The 27,305-nt window shown below is 37.6% G+C and overlaps 1 protein-coding gene across 1 annotated transcript in view; it reads right to left on the bottom strand.

Annotated features, from left to right (window-relative positions):
• The window catches only part of LOC121313516 (rho-associated protein kinase 1-like), a 58,455-nt gene that overhangs the window by 6,620 nt on the left and 24,530 nt on the right, over positions 1-27,305 (bottom strand). Inside the window, exons 4-25 of the mRNA XM_041246165.1 lie at positions 26,244-26,381; positions 25,526-25,701; positions 24,867-24,951; positions 23,777-23,921; positions 21,103-21,241; positions 20,291-20,382; positions 19,031-19,190; positions 18,036-18,105; positions 17,559-17,647; positions 17,195-17,243; positions 15,989-16,124; positions 13,501-13,592; positions 12,543-12,789; positions 10,577-10,683; positions 10,239-10,383; positions 7,487-7,647; positions 6,753-6,937; positions 6,021-6,090; positions 1,994-2,097; positions 1,582-1,747; positions 396-489; positions 78-166 (exon numbers count right to left, since the gene is read on the bottom strand). Of these exons, the coding sequence (XP_041102099.1) occupies positions 78-166; positions 396-489; positions 1,582-1,747; positions 1,994-2,097; positions 6,021-6,090; positions 6,753-6,937; positions 7,487-7,647; positions 10,239-10,383; positions 10,577-10,683; positions 12,543-12,789; positions 13,501-13,592; positions 15,989-16,124; positions 17,195-17,243; positions 17,559-17,647; positions 18,036-18,105; positions 19,031-19,190; positions 20,291-20,382; positions 21,103-21,241; positions 23,777-23,921; positions 24,867-24,951; positions 25,526-25,701; positions 26,244-26,381 (2,739 nt within the window). The remainder of the gene's footprint in view (positions 1-77; positions 167-395; positions 490-1,581; positions 1,748-1,993; positions 2,098-6,020; positions 6,091-6,752; positions 6,938-7,486; positions 7,648-10,238; positions 10,384-10,576; positions 10,684-12,542; positions 12,790-13,500; positions 13,593-15,988; positions 16,125-17,194; positions 17,244-17,558; positions 17,648-18,035; positions 18,106-19,030; positions 19,191-20,290; positions 20,383-21,102; positions 21,242-23,776; positions 23,922-24,866; positions 24,952-25,525; positions 25,702-26,243; positions 26,382-27,305) is intronic.

The raw sequence follows: 27,305 nt of genomic DNA, 5'->3' as shown, positions 1-27,305 counted from the left end.
GAACAAACAATAGAAGGGTGATAATATTATATTTGTAATCAGTTACTACTTAATGAGTGAACTCTGGAACTACATACCTGTGTTTTGAGGGTACGCTCTGTGTTCAGGGTCTTCTCGTAATGGGATTTAACGGCATTTATTTCCTCTTCACTCCGGGCTGCGAAACCTACAAACAAACAACAAAAACTGTTTAAAGTGGTTCTCTCATGACATAGAGGGCAATTCTATGGTCCAAAGGTGTTTCGATCAACCACGGTTGACATCAAATGAATAGACCACGATTTGTTAGATCGAAGTTGTGTTAAAAAATCAAAATTATTATTATTATTTTTTTTAAAACAATAAGCATTGCTTATCAGGATCCCATTGCAGAAAAATTAATGATCTTAGCTTACCTTCCTGTTGTTCCCTCAGCTTCTCAACAAGCTCTGCTTTTTCCTTTGAGAGGTTCTCAACGTCTTTCGTCAAAGTTTTATTTGACTCTTCAAGCTGATGGTAAACACAATAACATAGGTCTGTGTATACTGACCTTAAGGCAAATACATCTCTGTTGGAATAAATCACATCTTCAGCGCTGTTAGATCCAAGAGTGTACTTTAACACTGTTGATGGCATTGAAAACACTTCCAACACAATTCAGGATTTCTAATGCATCAAGCAATCCAATTTGTAGAAGTGTATTAATTAGAGTGCTTGTCTTTCCCCGTTTTATTTCATCAGTGCAGCACAGCTTAGAAATATCATTTAGTTATATGTTATTAGACTTGTACTATTCTTCTTGATTAATTAACTTTTTTTTCAGTGATCACATCTTAATGACTTTATAAAACTTTATAAAAAGCACTGGTGAGCTTTCAGAATCATGTGGACAATTTACACCAAAGTAACTAGCTGTGGCGCTGAAAAAGTTTTTATAGTGGGGATGCTGAAAGCCATTGAACAAAACTGTAACCCCTGTATATGATGGAAGCCATGCAAAGCCGGGGGTGCTACCACACCCCAGCACCCCTAGTTCCAGCGCCCTTGGTAACTATGAACCTGAAAAAATAACATTTATGTTCACTTAGATTAAATCCACTAGGGCCAGAGCATGCAAGACGGACAGGTTAATGGTTACAATCTGGTGTACTAGATCTACTTCTGAGTTGATTTTCGAGAGCTCCGTTAGGCCACAGGGGTGCTTCCACCTTAAATTTGAAAAAGTTACCAGGTTGGGGTGACAAACAGAAAAGGATACAAAGTGAGTCTAAAACACAGCTTAAATATGTCTTTTAAGTTTGTTGTAAAATAGTGTGGCATACGGCAAACAAACAGAGGTGGCATGATAAAGTCAACAGCAAGCTGAAAATAGTTCTTTCTACAAATGAAATAGGTGCTACTTTGTCAGAATCAAAATTGTGGGTTTGGATATTAAAAGCACTATCCTACGGCCCATCTACCCTTCAAAGCTAACTAGAGAATGCTCAACTTGGGGTAGTGCTGGCATTGGGGTTTTAATCCCTCCTCAACCATTTGCAACTGCACTGTGCCATCCTAATGGAAGCATGTCGTTCAGGAGCATGTATTTATAGGTAAACTGACCAGGGCAATGGTGGTGTTCATCTCGGTGATCTCGTGCTTCTGCCGAGCTGCTGCCTTCTTGCTCTCCTGGCTGAGCTCGAAGTACTGCTCCTCCTGCAGCGCCCGGGCCAGCTGCTCTGATTCTACCTTCGTAATGGTCAGATCCAGCTGAGTGGAGAGGGAGTCTCTGCAAAACAGCACCGCCGTCACAACAGATCAAAGCTGCTTAACACTGGGTATAGCTGAGCCACTCCAGCTTTTCAGCTAATCCAGACACACCACAGGCCTCCTGTACAAGTCATTTTAAACTGCTGTGCATTGAGAATCTTAGATTATTCCTTGTCAAAGACAATCTGCAGAACCACTGACGACTTTGGAAAGTAACAGAATTGCCCGATTCCCCGCAAGCTATAATTTAATATTCTGAGCTTACCTTTCACTATTTAGCTCGTTCAACTTCTTCTGGATCTCTTGGTTTTTCCTATTCTTCTCTTCAATTTCCTCCTTCAGCTCTTTGACCTGAGTCTTGTATAGTGTCTGCAAAGAAATCAAAGCAAATGATTCTCAGACTTGTTTATTAACTCATGAAAAGGCATGTAGGAAATCTGTACAATAAATGTCTGTTGGGTTGAAGATAACAGATAAAGTACAAAATCAAAAGGTCAAATAATTCAATCCACACCTGTGTAAGTCACACCCCATTTTCAAGCTTGCAACTTTAGCTATATATTCTCTCATATTACTGAATTACAAATGGTACATTGAAATTTCGTTCTGTTCGATATTTTATTTTAAAACACAAATTCAAAATCAATTATAGTGTGGTGACATTGGTTTTATGTTGGGAAATAATTTTAAGATAAATAAAAAACTGAAATATCTTGCTTGCATAAGTATTCAACCCCCACACATTAATATTTGGTAGAGCCACCTTTCGCTGCAATAACAGCTTTAAGTCTTTTGGGGTAAGTATGTACCAGCTTTGCACACAGTGTCGGAGTGATTTTGGCCCATTCTTGGCAGATTTGCTCCAGGTTGTTCAGGTTGGTTGGACGATGCACAAGCACTAGCGCTTTGAGTTTTGGCTAGAAAGCGCTATCTTGGTCTCATCTGACCACAAAACCTTTTCCCACATCGCAGCTGGGTCACTCTCATGCTTTCTGGCAAACTCCAGACATGCTTTCAGATGGTACTTTTTGAGTAACGGCTTCTTTCTTGCCACCCTCCCATACAGGCCAGTGTTATGCAGAGCTCTTGATATGGTTGACTGGTGCACCATTACTCCACTCCCAGCCACTGAACTCGGTAGCTCCTTCAAAGTGATTGTTTGCCTCTCTGTAGCTTCTCTCACAAGTTCCTTGTTTGAGCGCTGAGTTTTGAGGGACGGCCTTTTGATGCAGCTTCCACTTCCTGATTATTGATCCAACTATGCTCACTGGGATATCCAAACACTTGGATATTATTTTGTACCCTTTCGCTAATCTATGCATTTGTATTACTTTATCTCTAACTTCTGTAGAATGCTCTTTGGTCTTCATTCTCCTTCAGATTCACAGCCTTACCAATGATCCTTCAACAGTGGGGTTTTTATCCAGAAAATGTGACAGCAACTTTAATGGTTCACAGGTGGAGGCCAATGGTAAGGTAATTGTGTCCTCGTTTGGGCAATTTCTTTCATCGGTGCAAACTGGGAGCTTCCACAGCACAGGGATTGAATACTTATGCAAGCAAGATATTTCAGTTTTTTATTGTTCTTAAAATATTTCTCAACATAAAACCAATGTCACCTTACAATAATTGATTCTGAGTTTCAGTGTTTAAAAATAAAATATCAAACAGAACGAAATTCGGTAATATGAGAGAATTGGTCAGGGGTCTGAATACTTTTTCAAGTATACACACACACACACACACACACACACACACTACCAGTCAAAAGTCTGAGTACACCTGCTTGAAACCAGGTTTTTCATGATTACCTATATTTTTAACTGTATAAACTTGTCTATAAACACTTAGTATTTCATTATATGATTACCTGTTCTTATATTACATGTACTTATATAAGCTGATAATCATAAGTGAATTGCATTCAAAAATTTAATTTTTAAATGAAAATGTAAATCTTGTCAATTTCAATGAAATGGTCACCCAAAGCAAGGGGATTTCAGTCTGAAGCCCAAGTCAGTTAAAAGTCTGAAATGTGTACAACACGGTGTTAGAACACTGGCCTAAGTATAAAAGTGTCTTTGTTAGATGTTCTCCGAGTTAACCTAACTAACCTTTTGTCACCAATTATTGTTAACAGATGAGGGTCCATGATACACTATAAATATAGGTAGCATAGGCACAAGTTTGTCATTCCTGAATGTAAGGGAGCAGAAAATTGCAAAATACGCTCAGTTAAGCAAAGAAAAAAGAATGTAAAAAAAGTCTAATTACTTTAAAAAATGAAGGTCAATCTTTAAGACGAATCGCAAGAACTTTGCAAGTGTCTGTAAATGTTGTGGCCAAGACCATCAAATGATTTGAAGAAACTGGCACTCATGAGGACCGAACAAGGTCAGGCAGGCCAAGTGTGACCTCAGAATCAGACAGTAAGTTCATTCGAGTCACAAGTCTGCGAAACCGGCGATTAACTGCCCCTGAAATACAAGCTGAGCTAAATGCTACTAGAAGTACAGATGTTTCAACATCAACTGTTCAGAGGAGATTGAGTGAAGCTGGCCTAACTGGAAGAATTGCTGCAAAGAAACCATTGTTAAGAGTGCAGAATAAGAGGAAGAGACTTGCCTGGATGTTTGAGGAGTGGAAGTCGGTCTTATGGACCGATGAGTCAAAATTTGAAATATTTGGGTCCAACCAAGTATTTGTAAGACACAGAGAGAGTGAACACATGAGTTCTGCATGTGTGGTTCCCACTGTCAAGCATGGAGGAGGCAGTGTCATAGTCTGGGGTTGCTTTGTTGGTGACACAGTTGGTGATCTTTACCAAGTCCATGGCAAGCTCAACAAGCATGTCTATCATAGCATACTTCCATTCCATCAGGATTATGGCTAGTTGGGCAGTACTTCATTCTTCAGCAAGATAATGACCCGAAACACACCTCAAAGTTGTGCAAGAACTATCTGGCAAAGAAGGAAAGTGAAGGACAACTCAATCCAATGACCTGGCCTGCCCAGTCTCCAGACCTCAATCCCATAGAACTTGTATGGGACGAACTGAACAAAAGAGTCAAAGCAAAATTACCCACAAGTGCCCTACATCTCTGGGAATTGCTGCAGAAGAGCTGGGAAGACATGTCGGAATGACTCGTGTTTGTGAGGCTGTTATTAAGGGAAAGGGTGGCTATTTCTATTGTAAAATGTGTTTTCATTTTCAAGTATTTACAGAAACGTATACAACGTAAAACATTGTAAATTATGAAAAAAAACTAGTTTCCAGCAAGTGTATGCAAACTTTTGACTGGTACTGTATGTTGTTTTTTCTTTTTTTATATGAAATCAATTAATTTCAGGGATTTTTACCTTGGAGACTTTAAATTTCAACAGACTATGCTTCGACGCAGATTAATTTCAAACCCTGTTTATGGTGCACCGTTACCAGTGTTAACGAAGGTGCTACAGGCTGATTGGATAAGTCAGATGCAGGAAGATCAGTAACTGACGAAGGTGCTACAGGCTGATTGGATAAGTCAGATGCAGGAAGATCAGTAACTGACGAAGGTGCTACAGGCTGATTGGATAAGTCAGATGCAGGAAGATCAGTAACTGACGAAGGTGCTACAAGCTGAGTGGATAAGTCAGATGCAGGAAGATCGGTAACAGGCATTTCTTGACTAAACTCGTTCAAGGAAATCGAAGTCCAAATCAAAACAATGGAAATATACTTCAGCAGTAAACCGAATTGAAATGTAAGCAAAAACAAAACTCAAAACTAGTCCCAGTAAGCATAATACACATATACACACACACACACACACATTTTATGTTTATATATATATATATATATATATATATATATATATATATATATATATATATATATATATATATATATATATATATATATAAAATCTCCATCCATTTAATCAAGAAAAAGCAACATTGTGCTGAAACTTGATGCCCTTTCTACATCTACTGCACTGTGCCCTGAATTATAAGTAACATTTGCATATAAGCACCAGCACTATAAGATTTGCCAGTATTGCCATAGCGTTGGTGTGAGTCACATACAGACTGCACTACAGGGAACATATTTTTACGTTATTAAGCACCAAATATATATTTAGTCCTATATAACAATTGCTTTTTCTTGTTTTTAAAATCACATAAAAGGTACCTGAAGACGCTGCTAATCTGTTCCTTAACCTATATTATGTATATTAACCTGGGTGTGTGGAAGGGCTTACAAATAAATCAGACACATAATTATTACTACAAGGGGTTGTTGCACTTACTGAAAAATATTGTTCAGCTTCCAGCTGATCCTGTAGTTCACGCATCTGCCCCTCATTTCCTCGATATTGTCTATAATTAAACAAAAATAAATGCAATTACTTCTGTAGCTGTCTGAAGCTGTTTCCATGCAAGACTACCGCTGAGTCTGCAGAGTGCTAGCAGCACAACAGATGAGATTCAGGTCTCTACATCGCCTCTTGTACTGAACCCCAGCACAGCAACATTGTGTTGAACGGACTCCATAAAGGCTAAATTTATGAAGTATGAGCCTTTGTTTAACACATGCAAGACAGAGAGAGATGGATCACCTCAGATCTCATGTCACAATGTTTGTAAGGCAATTATAAAGTCACTTGCCCTAGGTATAACTTCTGGTTATGGCGATGTTATCCATCAAAGTTCATAATTAAATTAAGGATGTGTGTACAAGTTACTTTATACAGGGTATTATTGCAATTGAGTTTTAAGCATGTTTCCACAATATGCCAGTTCACAGATTCTATAATTGTACACTTGGCATTCAAAGCCTTTTGATATTGTTTCTAAAATTCAAACTTCTGAAAACCTATTGTCTTAGTTTTCAATTTCACTTATTTAGTATCAGAAAAACACATTTCACTTCATTACACAATTCAGTGGAACATACTTTTTTGCTTGATAAGAATGTTGGCTATTATTTTGTTTCCTACTGGTTAAGTATCAGCTAGAGCGCCTCTTCCAAACACACTTACTTGGTGAGCTGTGTCAACTGGAATTCTAATGATCTCTTGGCCTCCAGCAGAGTGTTAATCTCCTGTTTGAGCTGCTTCTCAGAACCCTTGACTTTGTCCGTTTCCACCTCCCTTGACTTCAGCTCGCTCTGTGTCTGCACTCGCTTGTTCTTCTCATGATCCAGCTGAGCGCTCAGGTGCTGGACCTGTTATTCAATTCAACACAAACCTGAGCCACCAGTGCTGTCTCTGTTTATGTATCCTAATATTCCACTGTTATTGAGAATACCTCCTATTTAGAAGAATCCACTACAGAAAACTGCAGAGCTGTGGTAGGGTATACAGTATTTGGATAGTCTGCTATTAAAAAATAAATCGTACATTGAATGTTTTCACTTCTGATTTTCAAAAAAGTATTTTTCTCATATTAAAACTATGATTTGTTTTGTTCACTTGTGTTGTTTAAACAAGCACATGTGTACAAATGGGATTTGCTTTTTTAGAATAATTCTCAGACATTTACTTGATATAAGTTACCAACCAAAAAAAATACTAAACAGAAGGACATGCCACTGGTCTCTACTAGACCTAGGACTACCTAGGCTTACTTGAAGGACCATTACAATCTGGGTTTGGAATTGAACATTTCACCTAACCTGCCATCGAAGGGTTAACATATTAGATGATTTTCCTGTTTAAAAAAAAATAGTGAAATGGCACCATGTCTTAGCAAGTTTAAAAAAAGAAAACATTACCTCATCTTCCAGTCTTTCCTTCTGCTTCATGAGCTGCTCTATTTTCTGCACTGACTGCTTCAAGTCAAACTCCAGCATGGAGCACTGCTTCTCCACCTCCACCACCCGGTTCTGAGCTTTCAGCCGCGCAGAACTTTCCTCCGACATTTTCTGCTCCATCGCTGAGCGGCACAGACAGAGGGGTTACTTAGCAACTAATCATGGTGCAATCGGCAACCGATTTCTTAAATTGATTATCACATATGCATTTAAAAATCAACAATAATAGATCCATCAACATTTTCTTTTTTTCAAAATCAAGAACATTCATATTTTTTATTAGATCAAATTACTAAAAACTCTGCTGAGCATAACATCACACACACACACGTTTACAAAAGTATTCACTCCCTGCAAGGTTTTCCCATTTTATTGACACCTGAGCGTATTCCACAATGCTTTCAAAGTAGACTTTACATGTAGAACCTACACAAACTACTCCACATTGATAAAGTTAAAACATGCATATACAATATAAATAAGAAAGATCTACAGAGAAAAACAGATTAAATCTCAGCTGCATAAGTATTCAACCCCTTTGCTACTGCAGCACTAAATCAGCTCAGGTGCAAATGATTTGTTTAAAGGTCACAAAATTAGTGAAATGGTTTCAGCCTGTGTGTACTCAAGTGGTTTAACTTGTAGATAATTTCTACTCAGGTATATAAAGATTTTCAAGCTGCAACTCACATAGTGATCTAACAAAGCAACCACGAAGACCAAGGAGCTTTCGAAACAAGTCAGGGATAAAGTGGTAGAGAGGCACAGAGTAGGAAAAGGGTATAAGAAAATTTCAAACGCGCTGATTATCCTTCTCAGCACAGTGAAGTCCATCATTAAGTAGAAGATGATGCATCATACCACCCAGACACTACCAAACTGAGCAGCCAGGCAAGCAGGAAACTAGTTTGGGATGTCACTCTGAATTCAAAATAAGCTTGAGAGATCTGCAAATTTCTCTGTCTGAAATGGGAGTCAGTGTTCATACATCAGCAAAAAGCCAGTCTTTACACAAAACTGGCCTGAATGGACGGGTGGAAAGAAAGAAGCCATTACTCAAAAAGTTGTATCTTAAAGCATGTATGGAATTTGCGAAAAGACATGGAGATGATACTACAGTCATGTGTAAAAAGGTTTTGTGGTCAGACGAGACAAAAAATGAACTTTTCGGTCTAAATTCAAAGTGTTACGTCTGGCGCAAACCCAACACTGCAAATCACCATCCCAACTGTCTAGCATGGTGGTGGCAGCATCATGTTATGGGGATGCTTCTATTCAGCAGGGACTGGGAAGCTCTACAGGACAGAGGGGAGAATGAATGGTGCAAAGTACAGGTGAACCCTTCAGGAAAACCTGTTTGAGTCAGCCAAGACTCTGAAACTGGGGAGGAAATTAACATTTCAGCAGGACAATGACCCAAAGCACAAAGCCAAAGCCACACTGGAGTGTTTGAACAAGAAGAGAATTAATGTTCTTGAGTGGCCCAGTCAAAGTCCTGACTTGAATCCAATAGAAAATTTATTACGAGACTTAAGATTGCAGTCCATCGACGATTCCCAACAAACTTATCAAAATTGGAGCAATTCCCAACAAACTTATCAAAATTGGAGCAATTTTCCTGTGAAGAATGGGTAAAAATGTCACCATCCTACTGTGCAAAGCTAGTAAAGAACTATGCAAAACTCACAGCATTAACTGCTGCAAAAGTTTGTTTGAAAAACTGTGCACACATTATTTGTAATTCAACAAAATGTGACATTACTGGTAGGGGTGAACACTTCTGCAAACTACTGTATGTATGTGTGTGTGTGTGTGCAAGATTAAGAGAGAGAGAGATAGAGATATAGATATAGATATATATATATATATATATATATATATATATATATATATATATATATATATATATATATATATATATATATATAGTCTGCACAGGTTAGGCTTTTTAACACCAAAATGCTTCAGGCTTTTCAAACAGTTAGTTATTAAGACACAGCCGCTAGAGAGAAGCTCTTCTGCAGTCCTGAAGAAGTTGCCAACGGCAGCTGCACTTAATCTGTTGGCTGGATATAATCATATTATGTCTCAGTGCTGTCTGTTATAAGGGATCTGGTCTGGTATATGTTAAACTATATTGTCATAATAGTGCTTATTCACAGATGTTTCATCTTAAGAGGCTAACCTGGTCAGGGTCCAAGTATGATTCAATAAATCATGACAAATGTTATCTTCAGCAAGTGATCTTAGCAGAGAACTATGGGCTTTTAAACAGACTCGATTTTAAAGACTACAGGGGCTCGAAAACAACCCAAAAAACCAAACACCAAAAGCAGAAAAGTTGACACACAAAAAAAAAAAAAGCATTTAAATGGAAACTAAATAGTTTCAATACATTTTGATCACCTACAGGATTCTACATATAACTTTACTGTGATGTCTTGCTGCTTGCGTACTGTATTGTGTATATGCACTTCACGCTCTGAGGTAGTCTCGGGCTACACAGGGACAATTGTGAAGGGTGAACGTAAGCTAGCCTCTCCCTTGCGTTTTCTATTTTGTGTATAAACAGAAGGCTGAAGTCCAAATAATATAATATTTTCTAAATATCCAAGACACATCATTTTAAACAAAGGATAAAACCTTGCACAACTAAAAGAGACAGAATATGAAGGCTCTCTGGGTCACACGCTGCACAAACACAAGTACCTACCGTGCATTGCAGCCGATTTTGCCTCTTCCATTGATTTGTCCGTTAGCTGTGCCTTGGTCACCCTGTGCTCCATCATCTCCTGTTCTAGCTGCTGCTGCAAAGTTGTCAGTTTGTAGTTCAGGTCTATTTCAAGGTTGTTCTTTTCCTGTAATAGATTGAATTTAACATTAAAAACAAAACTACTGTAGCTTATTTTTCTGTCATGCATTTATTCATTGTAAAGGGTAATTGGTCAGGCTGTAATTTTCAATATTCTGTCCTAAACAGTGACAACGTTTAATATTTAAAAGCAATATTATATAGAATTCATATAAGAAGTATACATGCATCTTCCCTACCTTTTCCAAATGATTGCTTCTCTCTTGTGTCTGTTTCTTCTCCATTTCCACTTTTGAAAGGATGATCTTGAAGTTCTTGATGTCTTCTTGTAAATCATTTATCCGTGCTGGAAAATCAAATGAAAGTAACCCACTTATTATCAACAGTTTTCTACACCATCTGGCCTTTCTCCACCAACATGAAAACTGGACATCAAAAAGGGACAGGTTACTACTTCAGTCTTCCCTATAAAAAATGGATTTATATTATTGAGACTATATTCAATTCTGTGCATGTACAGATTCCTGAATTATGAGCCTCATTACATTAAATCAGCCTAAAAAGGTCTCCACACACTGGATACGATGCGACAAGCGAACATGTCGTACGACATACCGCACTACGACAAAAAAACATGTATTTTTGTTACGAGACGTTCACACTGCCAGCAATGCGACGGGCTACACTGAAGCGACACGAAAAAAGGAGGATTAGTGCTAAATTTGTCAGGCAACAGCTGGGGAACTGACCAATGAGGAACAGCTTCCCTTGCATGCCTTCGATAAACAATGGTGGAAGAAAAGAGAATTCTTGCAGCATCAAAATACCTGGAGCTGTACAATAAAGACATGACAATGAGGGAAAACATCTGGCAGTATATTTCCAGATAACTAGATGTAGTTGATGTGTATGATTTGTTTACCTTTACTGCAATAAGTAGTTTTTAAATAGTAAAAACTAAAATATATGTGTGTTTTTTATTAGTATGTAGTCATAAATAATGTTGATACTATTCTTGCTTTTGTTATTTATCATCTCTGAATGCTTTACATTACATTGATTTGCATGTGATTATCATAACATTTACAGTAAAACAAACAGAACATAAAGCATGGGTTAATTATTATATATGTGCATGTGGCTAAAATTTACATGTAACATTTATTTGTAATATTCTATTGAAAAACCCAAATCTAAATAGAGTACATTAACTAATTTTGTCTCATACAGATACACCAACAGTGCAGGTTGTTTTGACGCGTATTAATTAAAGTTTGTTAATGTATTGTTATGGGTGTTTGCCATGACATCGCCACTGATGTGAAAGGTAGTGTTGCTGTGAAAAGACCATTTTATCACCAGACAAATCGCATCGCGTCTGGTGTATGCAGACCTTTAACCTGAAGAGAACCTTGTGGTTTACCTCTCAATCTGAAAATGAGCAGATAGATTTTACTGTGTGGTCCATTTATCAGTAATATATGCAGTTATGTGTATTAACTGTAAAATTATGTAGTGTATAGCTGGATACACAAAGTATAACTATGTTAATATGTGCATGAGATGTGGCATGCTTTGACTGGCATCCTGCTTATGCAGCTATGGATCGAAGTCCAGGATTTTAGTTGGCTGTTTTAGAGGAATTTCGACTGTTAGTAAAAGTAAAATCTCAGTTCACAGTTTACTTTTATAAAAGGGCAATAGGCCAAAGCCATTGTTTGGAAACTGCCCTGTGTAATGATCATGCTGTTTAATCAGCTTCTTGATATGCCACACTGTCAGGTGGATGGATTATCTTGGCTAAGGAGAAATGCTCACTAACAGGGATGTAAACAAATTTGTCCACAAAATTTGAGAGAAATTAGCTCTTTGTGCATATGGAAAATTTCTGGGATCTTTTATTTCAGCTCATCAAACATGGGACCAATACTTTACATGTTGCATTTATATTTTTGTTCAGTGTAAATTGGAATCTGAATTCAGTATTACTACTAATACTTGCAAAGGACCAATAAAAGGTGTTACAGAAGCCTAGTGTTACAATATCATGTGATCAGGCATTTTGTAGGCTCAGTAATTCAAGTTGCAGAACGTACCGACACGTTCATACTACTCAAAAGGGTTAATAATCTCCTAGAAATCTTGAATGAATCTCAATAAAGTCAAATGCTGCATCACTGATCGAAGGAATTCATTTACAATTACCCTGCTGTTCTCTGATCTCTTCGGACCCGTGGCTCCAATTCCTCTGTTCCGACTCCAGAGCTGCCTGTAACTGGAACAGTTCCTTCTCTAGTTGGAGTTTGGAGTTCTCCAGTGTGCGGCTCCTTTCCTGCAGTTCCCTGTTGACGGTTTCCAACTGGCTCATTGACTTGGACATCTCTGTCTGGCTCTTTCGGAGCCTCACAGCCGTGTCCGATTCTACCCTCAGCAAATCATTGGCTTCCTCCAACTGTCAGCAGACAAAAGCATTACTACTCTGCCACAGGCAGCACTGCAACCCCGCGGTTCACCCAGAGCAGCAATATTAGTTCAAACAGCTGGTTCTACAATGCTGTGGCACCATATTATTGGTCATGAACAAGCAGAAAAAATGCATATCAAATATAAAACCAAACAATATCATTCTTTATGTGTCTGCACTCAAAATCATCCTCTTTCTAGCCCTCTGATTTCACAAAATGTGGACATTGCACAGATCACGTATGGCACTGTTTATGATGCTTTTAATGGGCCGCTATTTACAGTCTCTATTATCACGTTGTCTGAGTGAGCTACTTGGTACGGGTTATTAATTGTAGTGCAAAGTAGGGTTGCAATGACTCATTGTGTACTGATGAATCATGATACTTTCTTTATATGATATACTGTGGTGTGTATCATGATAGAAGACCAAAAGCACAGCATAGCTCATTGTAATTCAGCAAGTGGTTCTTGGATAAAGAATAAGTGTGTTTTAGTTAGCATACATACTCTCCCTGCCTCATTTACTCTCCCTGACCTGCATATTGTGATATGTATTGTATCATGACATTAGTGTATCATTACACTCCCAGTGCAAAGCAAATAAATAATCTAAATGTAAATCTATTACAAGCATCTGAAATGTCACAATAACTGACAAAAAGCAGTCTCCTTTACAAGAATTCTGCAAGGAACTTACTTGCTTTTGTAACTGTATTATCTTGTCGTTTGAAATCTGGGAGTTTTGGCTGATTTTCCTCATGTCCTCCAGCTGCTCTTTTAAAGTAGATACTGTTGACAAAACATCAGTGTTTTTTCCTTGCGTACACACACACACACACACACATTATATATATATATGTGTGTGTGTGTGTGTGTGTGTGTGTGTGTATATATATACACACACACACATTAAATATATATATATATATATATATATATATATATATATATATATATATATATATATATATATATACACACACACATACATACATACATACATACATACATACACACACACACACATTTTATTTTTCATAGCAGTGACCTTCTGCACAAGCATCAAAGACAAATATTAAGACATCCAACATCCGTTCATTTTAAAAATGTATTCACTCTGGTCAGGTTGATAAGCACACAATTCTATAGCCAAGGAAAATGTCATTGAATCATCAGCGCACTGCTTTGTTAAACTGCATACATAGGCCATATATTAAACATTCTTAGGAGAGGTGCACAGATTGGTAATACACTCCGGTCATGCTGCTCCTCTGAAAACAAATAGCCTTCTGCATACACTGAATGCTATAAAACAGCAGAGAAATAATTACCAATCTTAAAAGTGGTGGACTTAAACCTTATTGGTGTTTAACTCTAAAAACCCAGTTGAGGAGATTTACAGATAACATTACTAGATACAAGAAAAATACAGTGAAATAAGTTTTGAAAAATTCAGGTTTAAAAATTGCAGCATTAGAATATAATGTGTACATTGTTATAATACATCCCAATTACATTTTTACAAAAAAATGCAAAGAGTATTACTGAACCAAACTATGAATGAATGAATAAATACATAAATAAATACAGTGCCATGAAAAAGTATTTGCCCCGTCTGATTTTCTACATTTTTTCATATTTCTGACATTGAATGTTATCAGATCTTCAACCAAAATCTAAAATTAGATACAAGGGACCCTGAGTGAACAAGTAACACAATTTTGACACTTATTTCATTTATTTAAGAAAGTTATGCAACACCCAATGCCCCTGTGTGAAAAAGTAATCACCACCTTTAGAAGCAATAACTGCAACCAAACACTTCCTGTAGTTATGGATCAGTCTCTCACAGCGCCGTGGAGGAATTTTGGCACACTCCTTCATGCAGAACTGCTTCTACTCAGTGACATTTGTGGGTTTTCAAGCATAAACTGCTCGTTTCAGGTCTTGCCACAATATCTCAATGGGGTTTAGTTCTGGACTTTGATTAGGCCATTCCAAAACTTTAAATTTCTTGTTCTTCAACCATTCTGATGTAGACTTGTTTGCGTGTTTTGGATCATTATCTTGCTGCATGACCCAGCTGCGCTTTAGGTTCAGCTCATGAACGCATGGCCTGACATTCTCCCGTAGAATTCTCTGATACAGAGCAGAATTCATGGTTCCTTCAATGATAGCAAGTCATCCAGGTCCTGATGCAGCAAAGCATCTCCAAATCATGACACTACCAACTCCACGCTTGACTGCCTGACAACCAAGGTTCCACCTCGAATGACACCTTACTGTGGAACAAAACGAAAGTGTTTTGCTTTTCTACAGACATGACATGTCAAGTTCCACTTTTGACTCATCTGTCCATAGAACATTGTTCCAGAACTCGAGGATCATCCAGGTGCTTTTTGGCAAACTTGAGACGAGCATTCATGTTCTTCTTAGTGAGCAGTGGTTTCCGCCTTGCTACTCTGCCATGAATCACATTTTTGCACAGTGTCTTTCTGATGGTGGAGTCATGAACACTAACCTTATCCGAGGTGAGAGAGGCTTGCAGATCCCTAGATGTTGTTCTAGCGTTCTTTGTGACTGCCTGGACGATTTTACACTTTGCTCTTCGAGAGATTTTTGCAGGACGGCCACTCCTGGGAAGATTCACTACTGTCCCAAACATTCTCCATTTGGACAATATGGCCCAGGAGCCTTAAAAGGCTTTGTAACCCTTTCTAGACTGATAGGCATCAAAAACTTTTTTTCCAGAGGTCTTCAGGAATTTCTTTTAATCGTGGCATGATGTGCCTCTAGAACCCGTGTACTGACAACTTCACTCTGATGGTAAGCGCCAAAGTTAGTCAGATCTATATTGGGCAGGGCTGGCCCAAATCAGGCCTGATTGTTAACCAAAGTATTCAAACAGCTGACCCTAATTTTCCCTTTAATTGCATTGAGTTAACTAGGTGGAGGCAATAACTTTTTCACTCCTGAAGATTGCATGTTTGATTACCTTGCACACCAAACAAATGAAAGAAGCACCAAACTTTGGTGTCATTTCTCTGTCAGACTCCCTCTATATGCTACTACAACCCACAAAAAGATCTGACCAAATTCAATATGAAAAATGTGCAAAAATGCAGAAAATCACACAGGAGGCAAATACTTTCACGGCACTGTAAATAAAAAGTAATAAGCCTCACCCTCATTTTCTACATTTCGCCTTTTTTCAGCCTCCTGGTCAGCCTTTCTTTGGCATTCATTGGCTCTGTGCTGTGCCATCATTTTGTCCTTTTCAAGAAGTGATACAGTGGACTCCATAGCCTTTCTCTGGTTTGCCTTGTAAAGAGATTTGGGATACACTCAGTCAATTTAAAACCATTGTTTATTCTTCATTTATTTATTTAAAAAAATAATAATAATAAAAAAAATCCTTATGGGAAGTACAGACTGTTCAAATGGGATCTGTAGTGAAGGTTGATTTCTACTTTTACAAATGACTCTAATGCATGGATAAAGTCACAATTAAGCGGTTACATCAAAAAATTGGTAATAAAGCAGTGTGACGACATATCACCTATTTATGACTTCCCAACTATTTTCCTTGTAATTCTCTTTTAAACTGCTGTCATTTTTATTAAGAAAAAACTCCAAGCACTGAAAATGCCAGCCAGTTTTGAAATTCCCACACCAGAAGCTAGAGAATCATTCATCGAAGGCCAAGAAAACAAAAACACAACATAGAAAACTGTCTTTGATATAAACCTTCAAAGTCTTGGATTCCATATATAATAAAAAAAAAAAAAAAAAATGGGCTAAAGTGAATTACTTTGGGTTAGAATTACATCTCTGGGTTCTGGTAAACTCATCATAAACCACTGCAGCTTTGCTCTTGTGGTTTAGGTTGTCACCATAACCCTTTGATGCAATCATAACCTTGTAATTTACTGCAGCCCATCTATTATTCTATATGTAGTCAGTAACCACAGTTGAGACAGTTCTATTTGTATTCCACATTATAACAAGTGCAAGTAGAATGGCATAAATAAGCCAAATGAGAGCCTTGCATACTTCTTTAGTATTTATAAAGGATATCCATGACAGATTGCATGCCTAGTTCTATAGAGCTGCTCTCCCCACTGATGTGTGTGGGGACTAACGTAATCTTTTAGGGTTTATTTTTCATATTTCATACAGCTTCTACCTTGTACTCCTAAGCTATTCCAATTTACCCATGTGGGATACTAATATTCACAATCGTTCATAAATTAAACCATCCCAGTGCATGCACATTTATGGCTATTTCCTCAGCGCTGGGAAGGCCAAAGCAGGCTCTATTTTGCTGTCCTACTGAGCAGCAAAAGAAATTGCAGACCCAGGCATTTCCAGTCAATCATCCTGTTCCTTACCTCGTCATCCAGCTCTTTCATAATCTTTTCCAGTTTTGTGCTGGAAGCCCTGGAGATCAAAATGGACAACACTGAAACATTCTGACCTGACAATGTATGTCTGGAGATCAATCCTGTCTACTGTTTGTTTTTCTATTTAATTGTTGTCTCTTTCCATGGAAACTGCTTATTTTTACTTTATAGAACTAATTTCATATTTTAAATTCTAGACCATTGTTAACTAAAGTAAGAATAGGTAAACAACAACATCAATCATCAAGCGATACTACACAGCCACTGTTTACATTGGCCACACTGACCTGGTTAAGGAAACCAAGCAGACAACAGTTTGGGGACATTCTGAAACATCTCTCAAAGTAATTACCTGCACTTCTGTTCCATTTCGTCCTTCAGCTGCATTTCATTGTGGAGCTGCTCTTCCAGTTGATATGCTCTTTTTTGCAATTTGTCAAGCTTTTAAATCAGAACAGAAACAAGAGTAAATACACCCTTTTAAAGTTTCAAATAGCTAGTTACACTATAAACTCAGCTATGCTTTTATTTGTTTAACTGTTTTTCCTCTAATGATAACTTTGGGAAGACGACAAAAATGCATGGAAGTGTCTAACAAGCCCCAACACTCGCACAATGCAAGTTATAACAACTTAAGAAATTCCCAATTCCCTCACTTGCAGAAGGTTTGAACTGTACCGCAGAACTGTCATAAGCTTTGCAAACTCAACCCTGCATTACAGGCTTGTCATCAAGTCAGATGAGTTCTAGACTAGTTTATTGCTGTGTAGTTGGCACCTTCAAGTCAAGGATTAATCCTTAGGTTAAAAGAACATTAGGCAGCACTTACATGACTTTTATCTATGGTGTCAGAACTGCTTATTGTGTGACTTGTCCTTGTCCCTGAGCCAGAACCAAATCTAAAAGAGAAAACTCATTATACAACACCAACAAGTCCCAAAGATTCAGCTTTCTTTTTAGTGGGTGGTCTTGGTGCACTGTAAATTAAAATACTACCTCCACTTGAGGATGACATTTTAACCTTAAAAGAATTTAGACACACACTCACAAATACAATTTTCTAACCCAATCAAAAGGAGCATCACTTTAAGCCATGTTTCCCATGATCATTACACGGTCACTGTTGTGCGCATGCTAGTGAAAATAAACACTGCTAGTTATAAAAAGTGACAGTCTTTCTGATGTTTACTAGTGTTCTTCTGTATGCCCTCAACTTTGTTCCAACCTCATTGTTCTCAGAACTACACAAATAATTTAATTATTTCATGGGTCGTCATTTCAGTGTCACAATAGACAATTTTTCAAAACCATTTTAATGTCGGGATCATAACTGCTTGTATGGGTGTGGTGAGAGTGGTGATCATGACTGCTTGTACGGGTATGGTGAGACTGGTGATCATGACTGCTTGTACGGGTATGGTGAGAGGGGTGATCATGACTGCTTGTACGTGTATGGTGAGAGGGGTGATCATGACTGCTTGTACGGGTATGGTGAGAGGGGTGATCATGACTGCTTGTACGGAATGGTGAGAGGGGTGATCATGACTGCTTGTATGGGTGTGGTGAGAGTGGTGATCATGACTGCTGGTATGGGTATGGTGAAAGTAGTGATTATTGACTATTTGGCCAGTGGTCCCGTCTGTTTGGAGAAGAAGAATACACCGGCCTCTGAAAGAGGAACTAATCTGGAGATGCCAGGCCAGCAGGGTGGACCTGAACTGATGAGACAGCAATTATTCAATAATCCTAATGAGAAAGCAATCATTCTTCCCCCGAAAGTCAGCCTAAGATTGTAACTCATGTTTTCATTTACTAAACACTCACTGATGACTGCTGTAGTATGTAAACCCTACGAAAGGTAGCTGGTTGCCAACAAAAGCTTTAGGTATTGGAAAGGTTTCCTCGTCGCCCTTATCCTCCTCAATATCATCAAAGTTGCTAGTGTCAATGTCACTGCTCAGCTCAGGCACAACAGGGGCTGCAGCTGTAATAAAAGAACACAGAATTAGTTCTTCCAGGAATGGAATGCAAATGGAGCATGACAGAACACATGCATGGAATAATTGCTCCACAATGAGCCACCTTGTGTCTTCATTCAATGTGCTTTAAGACACACAGACTGTGCAAAGAACTCCCCGAATCCGCAAGCTGATAAAAATACACAGTAAATGATTTGTGGGATTTTATTGCCCTGCCAATTAGTATTCAATATAGTAACCACAAACATAGGCACAGATTGCTGTAACTGCACCATTTCAATTGTAATGTTTTATTCCTTTTGTCTCTACTTTTCAGTTCTCACTTGAAGCTGGAGATTTAAAGACCTCTATTTATCCACAAGCAGTGACACTCTGAGCTTCTCTGCATTGCTCCAAGAGCTTGACCTAAGCCTCTTAGCAGGGATCACTCTTTAGGTGCCTTTACAATCCCAGGCCAATTTCTTTCATACTGCCTAAAGGCACAATGAACAAATAGATGTGACAGCTGGTCATGACAATATACAGTACCTACAAAACGTATGACTAGCAGTGTTTAGTAATTCATGTGAACTCAGCAAGAGACTTGTGCCCAGAGGAATTAGCATGCACTATCACAGCAAATCCTACTCCATCTGCTACCGCGCTTGATCAGCTGTTTATTATGAAAAAAATGTAGTTTACTTTATACCCATTATCAGCGGACCATGTGATAAAACAAACGTAAAAGTAAAACTTAAGAATAATAAAGACAAACATTCTTACTGGTTTCTCACTTTCTAGCTCATACAATAAACCGTGGAGTTTTTTAGATTTTTTATTTTTTTTTCAATGTAACTGTTTCCATAAAAACACAGTTTACAGTCTAGGTTAATCTACAGTATGTCCAGCAAAGCCGAGCTATGACATTGTGTTCGAACACCACCCAGAATACATACTTGACCTGGCCTTCTAGGCTTTGCAATGTTTTTAAACAAACACTTTGAGGATTTGTTTTTTTGTAATCAGTATGCAAACTTATGCTATAAATGAGCTTGAAAATCTTAATGTTTAACTTATATAATTCCAAAATACATACCACCTTCAATTGAACTAAAATGTTACTTACTTTCTCTAATATTCTCCCATGTCCACTGATCATTCTTAAAGAACGGGTGCTGCTTGATTTCTTCAACTCCATTGCGGCCTAACCGAACCTCCCTGTAGAACGGCAGCAGTAAGAATTAAAACACTGGTCTATACTGTACACTCACACAAAGTTACAGTGGCCAATACTGACACGTTAAACAACGTCTCAATTGAGCTTAAGGACGCCTAATTTCACCCTTGCTTTATATGGTAGCACATTACTTGGCTTAAAGTAATTGTCACTAACAATAGTTCCATACATTTTCTTTGCAATTCTTGTTTTTTTTTTACTGGCTTGCCTGGGTCGTTTCACCTGGACAGTGTAGACACCTTCCCAGGCTTTCTTCCTGCCAATAACTAGCTGCTTCCCCAATCGAGTAACATGCTTTAACCCAGAAGACTGCTTAAAAACTGCACATTTCAGACCAACATAGGTAGTGGAACTGCAAAATGGGTAAGATTTATGGGAATATTTTTTTTAGCTACAATTACTTTAAACACCATTAAAAAGGAGGGACACTTGCTGTGGGCCAGGACACAATCAATGCTCCCAGTCCATTCATTAGAAGGCAATTTATACCAAGAAATTTCATACTTAAAAGAATACCATAGTTCTGTTTCAATAAGGAGCAGAGGCACTAACTCCAGTGTCGTGGCCATAATATTAATGTAACCGCCACAATTCCCTAAACCCTATATATGAGGACTGTCCATTCCTTAAAAAGATATGTAGCAGAAATAAAAGGTACTTTCTGCACACTGATTAGAAAATCATGCACTGTGTTTTCATACCTGTCAGTCAGGAAGGCGCAGATAAGGTTTTTAGCATCTTTCGAGATACCGCTGTCGTCTGGGAAAGTCAGGGCATTCTTGTGGTTCATAATTTTACTGTATGTTCCCACCAGCGAGTCTGCATAGAAGGGAGTGTCACCTGCAAACAAACAGGAGCCAGACTTATAAAACAATGCTGAAATACAAACAAATACAAAACAGGAAGCCCCGTGCCGTTTCTTGATTTCTGGGATTGCGGCCATATACAAATTGACTGTAATAAGGTTTCTGTCTGTTTCCTCCAACAGTGGGCCACATCCACATCAGTCCACATCAAATGGATTTGCTATTCAGTAACAGCCCTTAAAGCAGCACTTCCCAACCTTTTTCAATGCAGGGACCACTTTAGTGTTCGGGTGGATTTTTCCCTCGGACCACTTGCCACGCACTTTTTCACAACAGCATTTTGAAACTAGTTTGTATGTGTATATGTTTAAGTACATGTAAAAAGTAAAGTATTTATATAGCATACCTAACAATGTGATTCCTGGGCTTGAATCTTCGCTAGCAGGTCAGCAAGAAATTGTGTCATTTTATGCTTTGAAAGTTACTGATGGCAAAGTACCTGTTTCTTTTGTTTAAAAAAAAAAGTTACTTTTTTCACATTATGAATGCTTTGTAGATAAATTAATTAGATTAAGAGTTTTGTTTTACAAAACCTCCTGACAAATAATGCACTGGAGCTCGGGTCGTCCTCGGATCCAGTTAATGGAAATACCAGTGCTGGTCCCCGCCACCGTTACCTCATGTAGCACACTGATCTATCCATTGCACTCTTATTGTACTCACTGAGTCGCCAACTTCCCTCAATGTACATATAAAAAAAAAAAAAACACCGGAAATACGAAGACGTTGTGGGTGGAAAGCAATTTGAACATTTTTTTAAATGAGGGTACAAGATGTTACCACTTCTGATGGGCTGTGATGTGTAAATTAAATGGGACTGGTGGCGCACAGTCGATAGGATTTATAGCATTTTGGTTAAATGTGTCTTACACATTATTTCCAGAAGTAGTGTCAAGAGAATCCTGGCTGAATAAACCCATATGACCAATGTGGTTTTAGTGGGGTTTTTTTGTTTGTTTGTTTAATTTAGTCATTCCATTTTATTTAGGAATATTCAATGTAGTGCGCTGCTTTTCTGTGGAGCCAAATGCCTGATAGCGCCAGATTCTGGTTTCTTTTCTTGAACATTAGAAAGACGTGCATTTAGAAAGTTAGATGTTTTTTTTTTGTTTTGTTTTTTTTTTTAAATAATGCTGGCTTAAAAAAAAAAAAGAAGTTTGTAATTTTGACAAGACTAATATGCCTTCATAATGTGTAACAGTTAGTATTTGTTTCACATAAGAAAGCTGTTTCAATTAATGGCGGCTTTGAAGGCGTTGCTTGATATTGTATCAAAGGGAGCAGTATTATTAATTTATAAACACTCCCGTAATAAAAGAAAAAAAAAAATCAGATAAAAGGGGGAAAATGCAGACTGCATACATATCTTATAATTATATATAATGTGGTTAACACTTTAAGGACCAAGCATTTTTCAGTGGGATGCTCTACCAGGACTAGGGTTTTCTTGGCTGTAGTTGACTCTCTTCCTATAAAAATGCACTAAAAATCAATTTTTTTACAGTAGCATCTTGGAAACGGTGTCCTTTTTTCAGAACACTGGGGTACATTTAAAAGTACTTCAGAAACCATATAAAATATTCACCTTTTTTTTTTTTCAACACGATATTAAGTATTTTTTTTTATTATTATGCATTCTGCTTAAAGACACATGCATGTTATTCTAGGACCCGAGGAACCTTACAATACTTCCTGGAAGTTTTATTTTAAAAATATTGATGCTTTGGGTCAATTAGACATTGTTTCACCCGAGCGATTACAATGACATAATACACGTTTATTCTCTTGGTCTTTAAAGCATTAATGAACTCTACTCTCGATTATTTTCTCAAAATAAATATTTACAAATATAATAATAGTTAATTTATTCCATATACTGACCAATTTAGTTCATGAAATAGTATCTGCTTATATTTCACTAATTTCTTCATTTATAAATGTTGTAAAAACATACAAATAAAAACACGAGACAGAAAATATAAGTCAACTACATCGGAGTTAGTATTTTTCTGTTTTTTTCTTGGCTGTAAACCAGTCCTTGTGCCATTCTTAGTTTTTCTCTGCTGCTGAAAATACGAAAAAACAAACAAGCAAGTAGTGAAATTCAGTTCCTCCCCTATCCAATGATATTTGTTAACAAGCTGTGCTGCAAATTATGGTGGTCCTACAAATCAAAAAACAGTGTGTTTTTTACTGTGTTTACCTGATCACAGGCCCCTATTAGTTTTATATTGTTTTAATGTACAACTGAATTTCTACTCCATACAGTAAGTGAAGTAGTTATCCTGTAGTAAGTTAAGGCTATACAGTAGTGATCCCATTGAGTATTTTTTTGCTGTTCCTGTTCATTGGCGATTTAGTTTATAGCTTTCGTAAGCATCTTATTTGTGTTTTAGTTTAGCTTCCATTTCTGGTGACAATATAACAGACCTCAGTCTTCCTTGCTTCCCAACATTTTGCCAGCCCATCCGTTTCTAACATTTTAGAACGGCACTACATTTTCACTCACCTACGAGCATTTCATATAAGAAGACTCCAACTGACCACCAGTCACATTCCCTGCCGTAATACCCATCTCCACCCTGTGATTTCAGTACCTCCGGAGATATGTAGTCAGGCGTTCCCACTGCCGTATCACATCGTACCATACCATCCTGAAAGACAAGATATAGACTTTACAAAAAACACAAACGTAACATAAATCTAATGCCATCAAATATTTTAGGCAATATAAAAATTTCCCTTTATTTCTTTTTTGTAATACAGCTGTTTTGCAAAGTTTTGAAAAAACCAAGGATTGACAGCTTGTAACCTATCACCATGGAAAACGTTCTCAAATTTGCCACTAAAAGCCAAATCAGCTGTAAGTACAGTGAAAACGTAGGCCCTTGTGCCATGCACTCTAAACGTGTAGAACAGGAGAAAAATAAAGCTATCAAATCCAGCATCATTATCTGAAATCGGAACCTTTCTAATCTTAACTTGTGAATAAGAATTATACTAATTGTCAAAATGTTTGCTCTACATAACAGGGAAGCCAAAACGTCACATGACTGTAGTATGTTCAGAGGCACCATCTGATTTTGCCAAAGAGGTTAACTAATTAGTACAAAAACAACATTACTAGAACACAATAAATGTATGTTGTTTGTAAAATATATTTGATATTATGGTAAATCCTTATGAAAAGGGCTACAGCATTTTTAAATGTGTTCCGGTCCGTGATTAGGCACAAATAAGAACTGCCAGTAAACTTGACTTTTCTTTGTGTCTGTCTAATTGGAACCCAAAAATCAACCCCTTTATTTAAAATGTTTTCTGAGCTATGAGGTGTTGAAAGTACCAGTGTGTTATCACATGACTTCTGCCAAACTTTTTTTATTTTTTATTATAGAATACCCAGTCATAGATGCATTGAGAGAAGTGTCTGAAAGCCTGTTTAACAACAGGTAAGAGTAAAGACTTCACAAAACATATCTGGTTCCCTATATAACTATGGAAAGAACAAGTGCAAAATGTAGACCTTATTTAATGCATTTTTGTTGCTGATGTGGTACATTAATGCAAGAGCCAAGCAAAATGCATGTAAACATGTTCACCTTATTCATCTTCATACATGTACCAAAATCAGCTAGTTTCAGGTGCCCAGCTTTGTCAAGTAACATGTTATCTGGCTTCACATCTCTATAAAAACAAAAAAGAACAGCAATGCATTTTAACCTTAATGACGGTACTGAAAGACACACCTGCAAACTAAAAAAAGAAATTCTGAATCACTGGGTCTGTTTCTCTGGCTTTGCTAAATAAAGTATGTTCATGAACACAGCACAGAATCTGCATTCCTTGAGTATGAAAGCACAAGACACAACTTAAAAAACAAAGCAAGGTGTGCACCAACTACATACTTAACAGAGGATATACACACCACATTATTCGTGGTTAATAGCGTGAAAAGAGTCTACATCACTGGCAACCATATCGTGTGGAATATCTCCTTTTACCAAATGTCCATGCAAATCAGTTACTAGAAGCATAATTCAGTAACTAAACCTGATTAAAATATAAAATACAAGCAAAAATAATATTTTACTTATCCAAAAATATAAAAAAATGTATTTCAAGCTGTAAAGTGGAAAGTAGAATTTCCTTAACAAAACTCAGGGTTTCAGTGTTTACACAGAGACAGTAACAGTACAGCGAGCTCATTTCTGTTGTGTGAGCAAGTAATCTTCTGCAGCTAGTAGCTGTATTTCTTTACCTGTGAATAAAACCCATAGAATGGATTCCGTCCAACGCAAGGACAACTTCTGCAGTGTAAAACCTGGCCCACTTCTCAGGCATGTCATAGTTACTCATCAGATTGACAAGGTCTCCCCCAGGCATGTACTCCATCACCATGTAGAGATAGTGGCTATCTTGAAACGCATAGAACAGCTTGAGAGGAAAAAAGGAAAGACTTTAGAGAATTCTATTTACAGTCTGCATTATAACAGCAGTAAGAACCTAGGACCTGGATCACACTTGTTCAATGGACATTCATTTTTCAAAAGAATCCTAACGAAAACTCTAGTCTAATCCTAAACTCTTGCTGAAACAACAAACAAAGCACTAAAATATTTGTAAAAAATATGGTAAACTGCAAATCTACTGTTGGTTTTCCTGTGAATTGACTCTTCTGTTTAGTGACAGCAGCATACCATTTTTTGAAAGTATAAAAGATCTTGTCAATGTTACAAAACTAGTGAAACAACTAAATGTTCATTTAAGGACCCCAATAGAGATAAATGGTTTCTCAATATTTTTGCAACATTACTGATGTGTTTGTCTTCCAAAATAAATAAATAAATACAAACTGCTCCTGGTTGTAAACAGCTGGGAGGTCAATGACATCAATGGCTTAGTCATACATTTCCTGCCATATGTCAAAGGCAACTTAGCAGTACAGCAGATGAAAGAAAAAGATGGAGATATCATACCTGAACTACCCGGGGACTGTTAGCAAAAGCCATGATGTCTCTCTCTTCCCAGAAGAATGCAGAATCTGACCTCTTGATCATCTCAAATTTGCTGAGGAGTTTCATTGCGTACACTTTTCTAGTAGCTTTGTGTCTCACCTACGAGAGAGTGATTCAGGCATTACTGCAACTGAGGAGTATGCAAACACTGTAGGATTAGAAGAGAGACCCCACTGACAGATCTGCCAGTGTTAAATTAAAGAATCAGATTTTTTTAACCATGAGGCAGACCACCTCATATAGATGCAAAGGCTGCTTTAAAATATACTGCCAACTGTTTTATCTTGTGAAGCATTCAGACAGACTAATAGAACCTAAACTGTAGCATCATTAAAACTAGGCAAACGATAGAGGAAAGAGCAGAATATAAGATGGATCATAATATGAAGATCAAGCTACTGTACGTATCTGGATACATGTTATGGTCCTGCAATGCTGCATCAAGTAATCAATAAAGCCCGGTACACACTTTCTGATTATTCAGAAGCACTGGGCAGTGTGTTATGCTTTGCGATGAGAATTTTCAAGATTCCTCGCATTGGCTAGTGTGTACCATACTTAAGCTCCAGGAATTGATTCTAGGTGCTCCATATGCTGTTCCTATTGCAAAGCAAATACAGTGAGCAAACTAAAAAAGTTACATATTGGTTATTTTTCAATGGAGAAGGATTTGTAGTGCATCAAGTAAAAGTGCCATAGTTTGATTATGTTCTTCTGATAACAACAAAACCCATTAAGATTTGAACTGAACACATCAAAGCAGTGAGCCAATTCTTAATGTCAGCTCTTATATCAAGTACACAAGTGACAGTTCACTGGACTGCACTGGAGAAAGATGCTGTAACAGTGGCATATTGTCCTATTAGGGAGACTCATGAGATATGATGGGAATGCATGCATGACAATGTTATCTTCACAACATACAGAACACCCCATGACTTGCTCACTGCTGTTACAGCCTCTTGTGCTCTACAAATAGTATATTTACAAGTAATTTAACTGGCCACCACTAAAACCAGCTTA

The sequence above is a fragment of the Polyodon spathula genome, chromosome 3 (genome assembly GCF_017654505.1).
Source record: "Polyodon spathula isolate WHYD16114869_AA chromosome 3, ASM1765450v1, whole genome shotgun sequence".
Taxonomy (NCBI): Eukaryota; Metazoa; Chordata; class Actinopteri; order Acipenseriformes; family Polyodontidae; genus Polyodon; species Polyodon spathula.
This window is presented reverse-complemented; position numbering and strand designations above follow the sequence as displayed.